Source organism: Scyliorhinus canicula, chromosome 23 (assembly GCF_902713615.1).
Source record: "Scyliorhinus canicula chromosome 23, sScyCan1.1, whole genome shotgun sequence".
In the NCBI taxonomy this organism is placed as follows: domain Eukaryota; kingdom Metazoa; phylum Chordata; class Chondrichthyes; order Carcharhiniformes; family Scyliorhinidae; genus Scyliorhinus; species Scyliorhinus canicula.
The window spans coordinates 12,195,421-12,207,503 of record NC_052168.1 but is presented as its reverse complement, the minus strand read 5'-3'; the positions used below and the strand labels follow the sequence as shown (position 1 = coordinate 12,207,503).

The window sequence follows — 12,083 nt, the reverse complement described above, 5'->3', positions numbered from 1 at the left end:
TGTTGGTGTTTACCCGAACATCCTCACTGAAATATATATTATACATGCGCAGTGGGAAATGTCCTTGTCTCTGAGACAAAAGCTCTGGGTTCGAGTCCCACTCCAGGCTTTGATGAACAAGAAAGGTGCGTTCATTAAGGGGCGGCACGGTGGTTAGCGCTGCTGCCTCACAGCGCCAGGGTCCCAGGTTCGATTCCCGGCTTGGGTCACTGTCTGTGCGGAGTCTGCACCTTCTCCCCCGTGTCTGCGTGGGTTTCCTCCGGTTTCCTCCCACAGTCCAAAGATGTGCAGGTTGGGTGGATTGGCCATGCTAAATTGCCCCTTATTGCCCAAAAAGTTAGGTGGGGCTATGGGGATCGGGTGAGGGAGTGGGCCTAGGTAGGGTGCTCTTTCGGAGGGTCGGTGCAGACTCGATGGGCTGAATGGCCTCCTTCTGCACTGTAGGGATTCTGTGTTTTTGTGGTGAAGACACGTTGAGTGTCAGTCTTGCAAATGGGAGATAGCGGCATAGTGGTAATTTCACTGGACTGATAATCCAGGGGGCCTAATGCTCTGGGGGGGGCATGAGTTCAAATCCCACGAGAGCACCTAGTGGAATTTCAATTTCATTAGTTAATTGGAAATGTAAAGATGGCGATCGTGAAAGTGCGATTGTTAACCATTTGGTTCACTAATTGGCCCTCCCTATTAGGGATGAAATCTGCCGCCTTTACCTGGTCTGGACTACATGTGACTCCAGACCCACAGCAATGTGGCTGACTCTTAATTGCCCTCTGCAATGGCCTAGCAAGCTACTCAGTTCAAGGGCAGTTAGGAATGGAATGGACAGTGCCAATGACACCCACATCCCATTAAAGAATAAAGGAAAAACAAAATCCTTTCCACACATGTCAATGCCCCGCATTGAGAGCGGGAAATTTCCTGGGCGACCATGTGATGGATCGTGTTGTGTTATTATAAAGACACAAGGCACCGATCACTCATAAGGGATTAGGTAAACACATGGTGGGTTTATTTATTAAGACGTAATACATGAGAACAGTTAATTATGGGTGTAACACCTGAAGGTATCAGAGCTGTGCATATGTGCTCTGCTCAAAGAAAAATTCGAACTAAGACTGGATCACATTTCCTTTCTAGTGATGGTGTGCTACTATCCCTTAGAGGCATATTACAACGTCCCCCTTTCTTTTTATTAGAACAGAAAGGAAGTTGGTGCCTCGAGCAGCCCCGCTGGCTGCCGAATTCTCTGGCGTCGGAGATTTGGCGGGGGCAGGAATGGTGTGCCGGTTGGTGGGTTACCCCCAGCGATTCTCCGGTCCGCGATGGGCCGAAGTCCCGCCCGTTCTATGCAGGTCCCGCCGGCGTAAATTGGACGAGGTCCCTTACCGGCGGGACGTGGTGGCGCGGGCGGGCTCCGGGGTCCTCGGGGGGGGGGCGCAGGGCGATCTGGCCCCGGGGGGTGCCCCCACGATGGCCTAGCCAGCGATCGGGGGCCCACCAATCCGCGGGCGGGCCTGTGCCGTGGGGGCACTCTATTCCTACGTGCCGGCCATGTAAGCCTCCACGATAGCCGGCATGAAGGTGAACACCCCCCCCCCCCCGCGCATGCGCGGGAATGACGTCAGCAGCCACTGACACTCCCGTGCAAGCGGACCTGCGCCGGCCATTTGCGGGTCGCAAACCACTCCGGCTCCGGCCTAGCCCCTGAAGGTGCGGAGGATTCCGCACCTTTGGGGCGGCCCGATGCTGGAATGGTTCCCGCCACTCCACTTCGCAGTTTCTGCCCGCCCTGCCGATTCCTGGAGGATTCCGCCCCATAGCTCCGATCTACAGCATGCATGGAAAAGTGCACGTGGCCACAGCTGCCTAAACTCCCTGAGTGAACTGTAACAAATTATTAGCAAAATATTACACGTCGAATCATAAAACAATACAGCAGAGAAGGGGGCCATTCAGCCCATCGAGAAAGCAATGGCCCTTTGGAAGAGCAGTTCAGTTAGTCTCACTCCCCCTGCTCTTACCCCATATTGCTGAAATGTTTGCTCCTCATTTCGCGGATTGTGATAATTCACTATGGCCGGGATTTTCTGACCTCCTTCCCCATCCCCCCCCCCCCCCCCTCCTCCCCCAAGACACCTTTTGCGGCAGGGGAGCCATTTTTTTGCGGAGCCCATTCAACCTTAGCCACTGGCAGGATCTTCCGTTCCCTCCAATGCCTACGCCGCTTTGTGTGGATCACCCCTTCCGCCACTGGGGAGACCCACCGCGGGAAAGGGGTGGGATCACCTTTGGCGGGGGCGGAATATCCCGCCGACAGGAAGGGCCGGAAATCCGGCCTAATGCCTGTTAAATTCCAACTTTTGGCTATGTTTCTATTGGGGATTTTCCAACATGATTTGAATTGGATTCACCCTTGTACCGTTGATGGGTTAGACCATTTCGGACACAGCTCAGTAAAATCATATCAGGATGGAACTGTGTTGCTGGGATCACTAAAATTCAGGAGCGCGCTGCCCTTGACTCAGATTGTGGGTTTTTTAAATCTTACTCCAGAGGCTTGAGCTCTCAAAGTTTAGTCTGATACTCCAGCGCAGTTAGCCAAATACTGCATTGTTGAGGCATGCTGGTCCGGATTCTCCGTCAGCTGGATTCGGGAGGCGTGATTGGGCGGAGAATCGGTTTTGCCCCTGAAATCGTGGCAGGCGCTGGTTTTGCGCCTAATCACAATTCTCCGGTGCCTCTGCAGCTGCATCAATGGCTTCCGCTCCGCATGTACAGTAAACGCCCTTGGAACATCATTGGCGACTCCCACCGGTATTCTCCGGGGCCTCCACGATTCTCCGCCTCCTCCGGGGTGAATTCCCGATGGCGAGGTTCACTTGTGCTTTTTAAAATCGGGAAACCGGGTGTCATGGCTGCTGAGAGGGGGTACGGAAAGTGTCCCAACATCGCCATAGTTTGCTGACAGTCATGCCAGGGCCGAGGGATTTAGCGGGGGGTGGCCAGGTGGTGGGCTGTGGGGTCCGGGCGGACGGGCACGGTACACCATTGTCGCAGCCGGCAAGGCAGCGCACGCCGCTAACAGCCCACTGTGAACCTAGGGTCACAGGTCATATGGGTCTCCTCCCAGGCCACCTCCCGAGGTGCCCTCTAGACACGGCCGACCCATCGGCGGGATGGGCGCCCTCCAGCGCAACCAGAGCCACCTTGTTGTCTGGGACTGTGTGCGTACGGAGTGGAATGTGTACGTGCGGCTGCAGCTTGTCAGCCTCCCGAGTGTCGATCACGGACCTGGCGAATCCCGCACCGTCTCTCATCGGAATCGATTATGTTCCACGTGGCGCCGGTGCTAGCCCCTAAATGGCAGCTGAATCGGTCCAGGTGCAACGTTGGTTTTGCTGTTGAGGAAGTCCACGAATCCTGCCCCGACATCAACGCTTAGTCTCAGGAACGGAGAAAGCCGCTGGCTGTCTTTCCAATCTGACATTAAGCTGAGGCCCTGAGGTGGATGTAACTTTAAACCATCCCATGCGGTGCTGTTCGAAAAAAAAAAAAAACAGGGAAATTCTCCCTGCCCAATATATATCCCAAAACCCACATCAACTAAACAAATTACCTGCTGGTGAACAACTTACATATAGTGGGCAAATCAGCTGTGGCGTTCCACACAATGTGACAGTGACGTTACTTGGAAAGGTATTTGGTTTATAGTACAGTGCTTCGGGAAATTCTGGGGACATGAATGACGCTGGCCCCAGTTGCCATTGATGTGTTGGCTGGTGTAGACTTGAGAGATGAACAGACACTTCCAACACTGATGAAGGTTCAACTCAATTTTATTAACCAACTTCTAACTAACTAACACACGATGACTGTGGGTCTAAATGATGCTAACTTAAACTAGAGACCTAAGCCTTGTCCGAACCAGTTGATTCTCTCAGCACGTGGTGTGAGTCTGTGCTGGGCTGGATGAGTTCTTGTTACACTGAGAGGCAGCACCCAGAATGAGCGGGAACAAATGGTGCCCTCTGCCTTTATAGTGTGTGTATTCTAACTGGTGATTGGCTGCGGTGTTTGTACATGTTGATTGGTCCCTCTGTGTGTCCATCAGAGTGTGTCTGAACCATGATATACTGGTGTATATTATGACAGCCATGGACGTAAATGAGGAGATCCCGCGAGGGACCGAAAACAAGATTCGCGCCGGCCAGATCTTGCGACACGATGGTCGCCGCCACCCTGCCCCCTCCCAATGACGTAATGGGGGTCTCTGTTATCCTTTTTAAAATGGCGCCCGATCTACGGGAGATTGAAATCGCCGTCAATGTGTTGGGAAATCAGACCAACCCAAGCCTGTTTCCTCCTGCAGCATAACATCCGCCCGGATTAAACTGAACGTGAGTTTAGGTTTCGTGGTGCGGATCCTCCCTCTTCCTGTGTAAGCGTAGATAGGAAACCAGAATGGGGTGGGACTTCATGCTCAGAACGGCGTCTACCAATTTTTCTTCCTTTATTTTAAATAAAGATAATTGAGTGGTAGAAACATCAGCAAGAATCTCAAGATGAAAATGGCTTGCGAAGGGTTTTCCTTTGGTCTAGATGCACAATCCTCCATCTTGCAGAGCTCCAGAGTCATGGTTCAGCACACTGGGCTAAATAGCTGGCTTTTAAAACAGACCAAGGCAGGCCAGCAGTGTGGGTTCAATTCCCGTACCAGCCTCCCCGAACAGGCGCCGGAATATGGCGACTAGGGGCTTTTCACAGTAACTTTGTTTGAAGCCTACTTATGACAATAAACGTTTTTCATTTCCTCAGTGATTCCGTTTTGCCCCTAAAGGTCTTTACGTTGCCCGCCAAGATTTCATGTCGCACATCCGTCAATCTCAAATTCAGGGACTATATTGTCATGCACATGTATACATGTATATGCAAAATGCCACCTCACATCACTACTGCCTGTGTACCATCAGCCAAATGAAGAGATGTAAAAAGGCCATAATACAAACTGCGCTGTCTGTTTGAAATAGTCCAATTATTCCAGACATCATGGCAGCACGGTAGCACAGTGGTTAGCACCGTGGCTTCACAGCGCCAAGGTCCCAGGTTCGATTTCCCCGCTGGGTCACTTTCTGTGCGGAGTCTGCATGTTCTCCACGTGTCTCCGTGGATTGATCATGACCAATCCACCTAACGTGCACATCGTTGGACACTCAGGGGAAATTTAGCATGGCCAATCCACCTAACCTGCACGTCTTTGGACTGTGGGAGGAAACCGGAGCACCCGGAGGAACCCCACGCAGACACGGGGGGGGGGGGGGGGATAAGGTCCAAACTCTGCACAGACAGTGACCTAAGACCTGAATCGAACCCGGGTCCCTGGCGCTGTGAGGCAGCAGTGCTAACCACTGAGCTACCGTGCTGCCCCTAAGGGGCTCATCTGGGACCTGGGACCTTTCGCAAGCCCCTGAACATAAACCCCAAAGCAAGAATCATACTCTACGCCATGAGCCAGTGGCAATACCGCTGTCGCCCCCGATTTAAAACAACAGGTACGCAGTCAGGACCAGTGAATATATATGGAGTGATATCCTGTTACTTTTCCTCTCAGTGGGGTAAGTATTCATCTGCAAGAAAAACTAGAGACGTGGATCACTGGACTTGAAAGCCAGGAAGTTACCGGCAGGCGGGGCCAGTTTTGAACGGTGCTGCCAAATTTGAAAATATATATTCCCCAGCATCCGTGGAAATGAAAATAAGATTTCGTTGGATGTTGCCACCTTGGCGGACCTGCCTCTTTATTCTTGTTCTCATGAGTTTGAACAAATGAAAGAGAGGCCTTGACATAGCGACCACGGCCTGTTAGAATAGGCTTAATCTAGGCCAAAGGCTTCTTCTCCTTCTGTGGGTGCCCTTTGGCCACCTGCTGGCCAGCCGCTGTAACAACACTCGGGGATTTTCATCACAGAAGGAAGGCTTTAGACTAAACATGTTGTGGTCTTTGTTTCAGTTCTTTCAGGATGGTGAAGGTTGTAGTGTTAACAAAGAATAGCAAGCAGCGTTTAACACACAAAGCTAATTAAGTACACTACACTGAATAAGATTCAAACAAATGACTAATTACTGAGTAAAGATTACACTACACATCTACAATACTAAACTATGCCATCAGTTAAACTATCTCACATCTACTCTGTCTCTACTGCTCCTGCTCTCTCCCACTCTCTCTCTGAAGTCAAGGAGGCATGTGATGTGATATTTATATGGTTGCTCTTTAGTCCCATCTAGTAACTTGAGTAGTAACATTACTTTAACCCTTTATGTTCCTTACAATATCCACATTTTGTTTTCTTTTATAAATTTAGAGTACCCAATTATTTGCTTTCCAATAACGTTGCAATTTAGCGTGGCCAATCCACCTACCCTGCGCATCTTTTTATGTTGTGGGGGTGAGACCCACGCAGACACGGGGAGAATTTGCAAACTCCACACGGACAGTGAGCTGGGGCCGGGATCGATGGCGGCCAAAGAGGTACTTTTGAAAGAACGTGGCCGCTGTTGGAGTGTCGGAAACGCAGCGGCCGATTTTTACACAGCAAGATCCCACACACAGCCACGTGGTACCGGCTGGATAACGCAAGTTTTTTTTTACTTCTCAGTTAATGACGTCTTTAGGGGACTCTATCACACAAGACACCTGGGGGCAGCACGGTGGCACAGTGGTTAGCATTGTTGCCTACGGCGCTGAGGACCCGGGTTCGAGCCCTGGGTCACTGTCCGTGTGGAGTTTGCACATTCTCCCCGTGCCTGCGTGGGTCTCACCCCCACAACCCAAAAGATGTGCAGGGTAGGTGAATTGGCCATGCTAAATTGCCCCTTAATTGTGAAACTAATTGGGTATTCTAAATTTATTTTTTTAAAAGACAAGACACCTGGGAAAATGCCTTCTGCTCCTTTTCAAATAGGACTGTATACTCTTCTAGCAAACCCCCCCCCCCCCCCCCCCCCCCCCCCCCCCCACCGGCCACCTGCGAGGCCAAAAAGCAGGGCCTTATTTTATCGCATTGTCTGAAAGACGGATGATTATTTTTATGAGAATTTTTGACAGGGTGAGATTCGAAAATATTAAATTGCCAATGTTGGGCTATAAATTACTGTGGGTTATGGGACTATAACTCATCGTGCGCGTGGAGCATTCCACAGGGTAACAGTTCTGAAAGGTCAGTAGGTTTTACTGAAATGCACAGCGTAACTCAGTTAAGCCTCGACCTGTTGTAAATTAGAAGCTGACAATGATATTCTCCATGAGGCATCAGAGAATAATGGAATCAGACAGATATTGCCGTGCAGACTGTCACCCGAGGTGATTTATATAACCAGTATTCAGAAAGAGGTTTGAGCTGAAGAGGGGCGTGCTCGCATTGGAAATGATTCAGAGAAGGTTCACTCAGCTGATATTTCGGGGCTGGAGGGGGGATTGCCTTGAGTGGCACAGTGGTTAGCACTGCTGCCTCGGGTTCCATTCCGGCCTCGGGTGACTGTCTGTGTGGAGTCTGCACGTTCTCCCCCCCTCCCCCCCCCGTCTGCGAGGGTTTCCTCCGGGTGCTCCGGTTCCCTCCCGCAGTCCCAAGGATGTGCGGGTTAGCAGGAGTTGCGGGGTAGGGTGGGGTTAGGTACGTTTTGGCGCAGCCATTTGGGCGCGGCCGTTGTGGCGCGGCCGTTTTGGCGCCAGCCGTTTTGGCCATAATAACATTTCTTTATTTGTAAATTAGCCTCAGTTGAGTTGGCTGCTGGTGCGGGTCCGCTGTCACAAGTGTTTCGTTCTATCACCATCTTTTTATATATTTTTTAACTAAACCAATTCGCATACCCATATGATGGCTGAGGAAGTATCAACGAAACGTGGTAAAGAAAAATTTGTTTATAACGGATTCCTTTACGACTTTGAAATACGAACTTGGCATGCATCATCCCACCATATGGATACTAATTGATGGCCTGCGTAAAGTACAGAAAGGTAGAGATGCATATTATGAAAGGTTACTAGCCGGCCATGAATCGCCACAAAAAGTAAAAAAGTATAGAGATGCAGATAAAAGAATGCATGAAACTGTTCTTAAATTTGAAAACATGGATGCTATCGAGTACTTGAGGAGCCTTGCTCATAATTACCAAATTAACTAAACTAAATGAACTAATTTAAGGTTTTTAATTTACAATAAAGTTAGTTTAAAAACTTTTTAAAGCTCATCTTTTAATTTACAGTTTTAAGCTTGCTTTTAAGTCCTTCCTTCGAATGATACTGAATCTTGCAACAATTTACTTGCAACAAGTTACTAGCCACAAAAACGAAAAAAATTTCTGTCGTCTGCGCCCAAACGGCCGCGCCAAATTGGCTGCGCCCAATTGTCCCATACCGGGTAGGGTGTGGGGGAGTGGTCTTTCAGAGGGTCGGTGCCGACGCGATGGGCCGAATTGGCCTCCTTCTGCATCGTAGGGCTTCTATTCTATGGTCTTCTGAGGAAATGTTGAGGAGGTTTGGCCTACACTCATTGGAGTTTAGAAGAAAGGGAGGGATTCTTATTGGAGGATAAAATAGTCTGAGGGGGTGTAGCAAAGTTGGTGCTGGTTAGCACTGCTGCCTCAATGCGCCGAGGTCCCAGGTTCGATCCCAGCCCGTGTGGACTTTGCACATTCACCCCGTGTCTGCGAAGGTCTCACCCCCAAAACCCAAAGATGTGCAAGTTAGGTGGATTGGCCAAGCTAAATTGCCCCTTGATTGGAAAAACAATGAATTGGGTACTCTAAATTTAAACAAGAAGTGTTCAACCAGGAGCTGTCTCCACGCTTGCATGTACCCACGTCTCTGTCCAACATTATGGACAGACCTCTAGATGCATGTTCTCTTATTTCGCAGTGTGATAAGCCATCAGCATCCACTCCAAAGCTAAAGTATCTTTCCAGAGCAGAGCTGAATGCTGCACTCTTAAAGGGGCCTCACCCGAAATTTATGTGTAGTATTTTGAAAACTGCATTCTTTCATTGGATCTGGGTGTCCCTTGAAAGCTGGCATCAATTGTTGCCCATCCCTCATTGCCCTTGAACTGAATGGCTTGCGAGGCCATTTCAAAGGGTCAGTTAAGAGTCAACCACATTGCTATGGATCTGGAGTCACATGTAGGCCAGACCGGGTAAGGACGGCAGATTTCCTTCCCTGAAGGTACATTAGTGAACCAGATGGGTTTTTACAACAATCGATGATAGTTTCATGGTCATCGTTACTGAGACTGGTTTTGAATTTAACTTGGCTCCTTTGCATTCAGCATCTCTCAGATAAGGGCCACGAGCCTTTCAAACCACATCCTTGCTCCGAAGCATTGAATCGTACAATTGTAAAATCGTCACAGCAAAAAAACAAAAGGAGACCATTCAGCACATCTGGTCCTTGCTGCCTCTCAACAGGAGCAATGAAGCTGGTCCCATTTCCCAGCGCTGTCCCTGTAACCATGCAGATCTTTTGGATATATCTTTACGGCCGCGACTCCCCCATGAGGGCGGTTGGCCCTCATTAGTGGTACTTTATGGTCGCAGGTCAGCATGGAGCATGTTGGCTGCATTCTGATGTAGTTTCTGGGTGAATGGGTTTAGAGTATCATTCCCCCCCCCGCCTCTCTCCAAACCCCACTCTCATTATTCACCCCCTCTGAAATGAAATGAAATGAAAATCGCTTATTGTCACGAGTAGGCTTCAATGAAGTTACTGTGAAAAGCCCCTAGTCGCCACATTCCAGCGCCTGTCCGGGGAGGCTGGTACGGGAATCGAACCGTGCTGCTGGCCTGCTTGGTCTGCTTTAAAAGCCAGCGATTTAGCCCAGTGAGCTAAACCAGCCCCTGCCTCTGCCTCGAGTTACAAAGCCGAGGATCCTTTATACCTTTTTAACCACTTTCTCAACTTGCCCTGGCACCTTCAACCATCTAGAAACATAGTCCCTCGTATCCTAGTTCCTGTACCCCCTTTACAATCGTACCCTTAAGTTTAAATTACCTCCCTTCCTTCATCCTACCAAAATGTATTATCCTTCCAGTTGCTTCAGCTTTGTCTCTTTGATTGGTCCGTGTTTTGTTCTGCCTTTGTTACCCAACTCTTCCACAATCCCACATGCAATGGGGATTCAGTTTGAACTTGCTTACGCTTCCCGGGAAATGGCTGAATCTATTGTGATCGTCTCGCTTAATGGTGGATGAACCAAAAGTACTTCTTGAAGATCAGCCATGATTTTATTAATCAGCGGAGCAGGCTCGAAGGCCGGAATGGTCTACTCCAGCTCCTATTTCTTAGGTTCGTTTGTTCTGAGGTTGCACGGACACTTTTCATGCATTTACCCTTCGATTCTAACCCTCCTCGTCGCTGCCCCCGACTCCAATAGATTGTGGGTTTGATTTATTGTCACGAGATACAGTGAAAAGTATTGTTCTGCGTATAGTCCAGGCAGATCGTTCCATACATGAAAAACATAGGACATACGGTAGATACACAATGTAAATTACAGACACAGGCATCGGGTGAAGCATGCAGAGTGTAGTACTACTCAGTAGAGAAGATGTGTGAAGAGATCAGGTCAGTCCATAAGAGGGTCATTCAGGAGTCTGGTAACAGCGGGGAAGAAGCTGTTTTTGAATCTGTTCGTGCGTGTTCTCAGACTTCTGTATCTCCTGCCCGATGGAAGATGTTGCAAGAGAGGATAATCTGGGTGTGAGGGGTCTTTGATTATGCTGCCTGCTTTCCCCAGGCAGCGGGAGATGTAGACAGAGTCAATGGATGGGAGGCGGGTTCGCGTGATTGACTGAACTGTGTTCACGACTCTCTGTAGCTTCTTAACGGTCTTGGGCCGAGCAGTTGCCATACGAGGCAGCCAATGTGCTTGGAAATGTAAGTTATAAAGCGGACATTTGATTATCCTCTGTTTCTTTCAGGGGACAAAGGTGAAAGGGGCGACCGAGGGCCACATGGGAAACTTGGCAAGGAAGGCGCAGTGGGATTACAAGGCCCAACGGGATCCAAAGGAGATCGGGGGCAAGCGGGCGTCCCCGGAGACTCCTACAAGCAGCATTATTCCGCCTTCTCAGTGGGCCGCAAGAAAGGACTGCACAGCAGCGACTACTACCAAACGCTGATCTTTGACACCACCTTTGTGAACCTCTACGGTCACTTCAACATGTTCAAGGGCAAGTTCTACTGCTACATCCCAGGGATTTACTACTTCAACCTCAACATCCACACGTGGAACTTTAAGGAGACCTACCTTCACATCATGAAGAACGACCTTGACATGGTCATCTGCTACGCCCAGCCCAGCGATCGCAGCATCATGCAGAGCCAGAGCATCATGCTGGAGCTACAAGAGAACGACGAAGTTTGGGTTCGCCTTTACAAGCGCGAGCGGGAGAACGCCGTCTATAGTGACGACGTTGACATATACGTCACCTTCAATGGTTATTTGATAAAACCCGACTTGTACTGAACCACCCCTTAATAATTATCTTTTACTCTCTCCCCGCCCACCCCCCACCCTCCCTCTCTATGCGGCGAAATGTTATCTGTCGCGGTGGGGGGGGGGGGGGGGGGGGAGCCATTAAGTTATAAATGGGACTGTTTCCTCAGCTTTCAGAAAAGAAAGTCTTCACTTTACTAATCTAGAATCACCCATGTTGAGCTTTTTATTTAAAGAAAAGCCTTGTTGCTGTCAATAATATATATATACTTCTTCAAAGCAAAGATTAAAAAAAAGACCAAAATGAAAGGCTAAATTTAGGTCCTGCATCTCTCTTTTATAGTAATGGATTGTGCACAAAAAATCCATTGCGTTAACATTTAATGTCTCCAATGGCAACCCAGATGGGGAACCAAGATCAAATGTAGTTTTCAACAAAACAGGGTAAGTTCAAGGAACAGAGTGTGCAGACATGATTCATCTACCCCCTCCCCGCCCCCCTCCGCTTTTCTTAAATATCAATATTCTCCTCCGTTTCCATTTAAAAAAGAGGAATCTCATTTCCATAGCACCATCCACGGCCTATGCTAG

General features: G+C 49.3%; 1 protein-coding gene across 2 annotated transcripts in view; it reads left to right on the top strand.

The window, feature by feature from the left end:
- The window catches only part of LOC119956365 (complement C1q tumor necrosis factor-related protein 1-like), a 49,175-nt gene extending 37,577 nt beyond the window's left edge, over window positions 1-11,598 (top strand). For both annotated transcript variants that reach the window (XM_038783525.1, XM_038783526.1), the window contains exon 3: window positions 10,975-11,598. In XM_038783525.1, the coding sequence (XP_038639453.1) occupies window positions 10,975-11,522 (548 nt within the window). In that variant the 3' untranslated portion in view covers window positions 11,523-11,598. The remainder of the gene's footprint in view (window positions 1-10,974) is intronic.
- The last annotated feature ends 485 nt before the right edge of the window (window positions 11,599-12,083 follow it).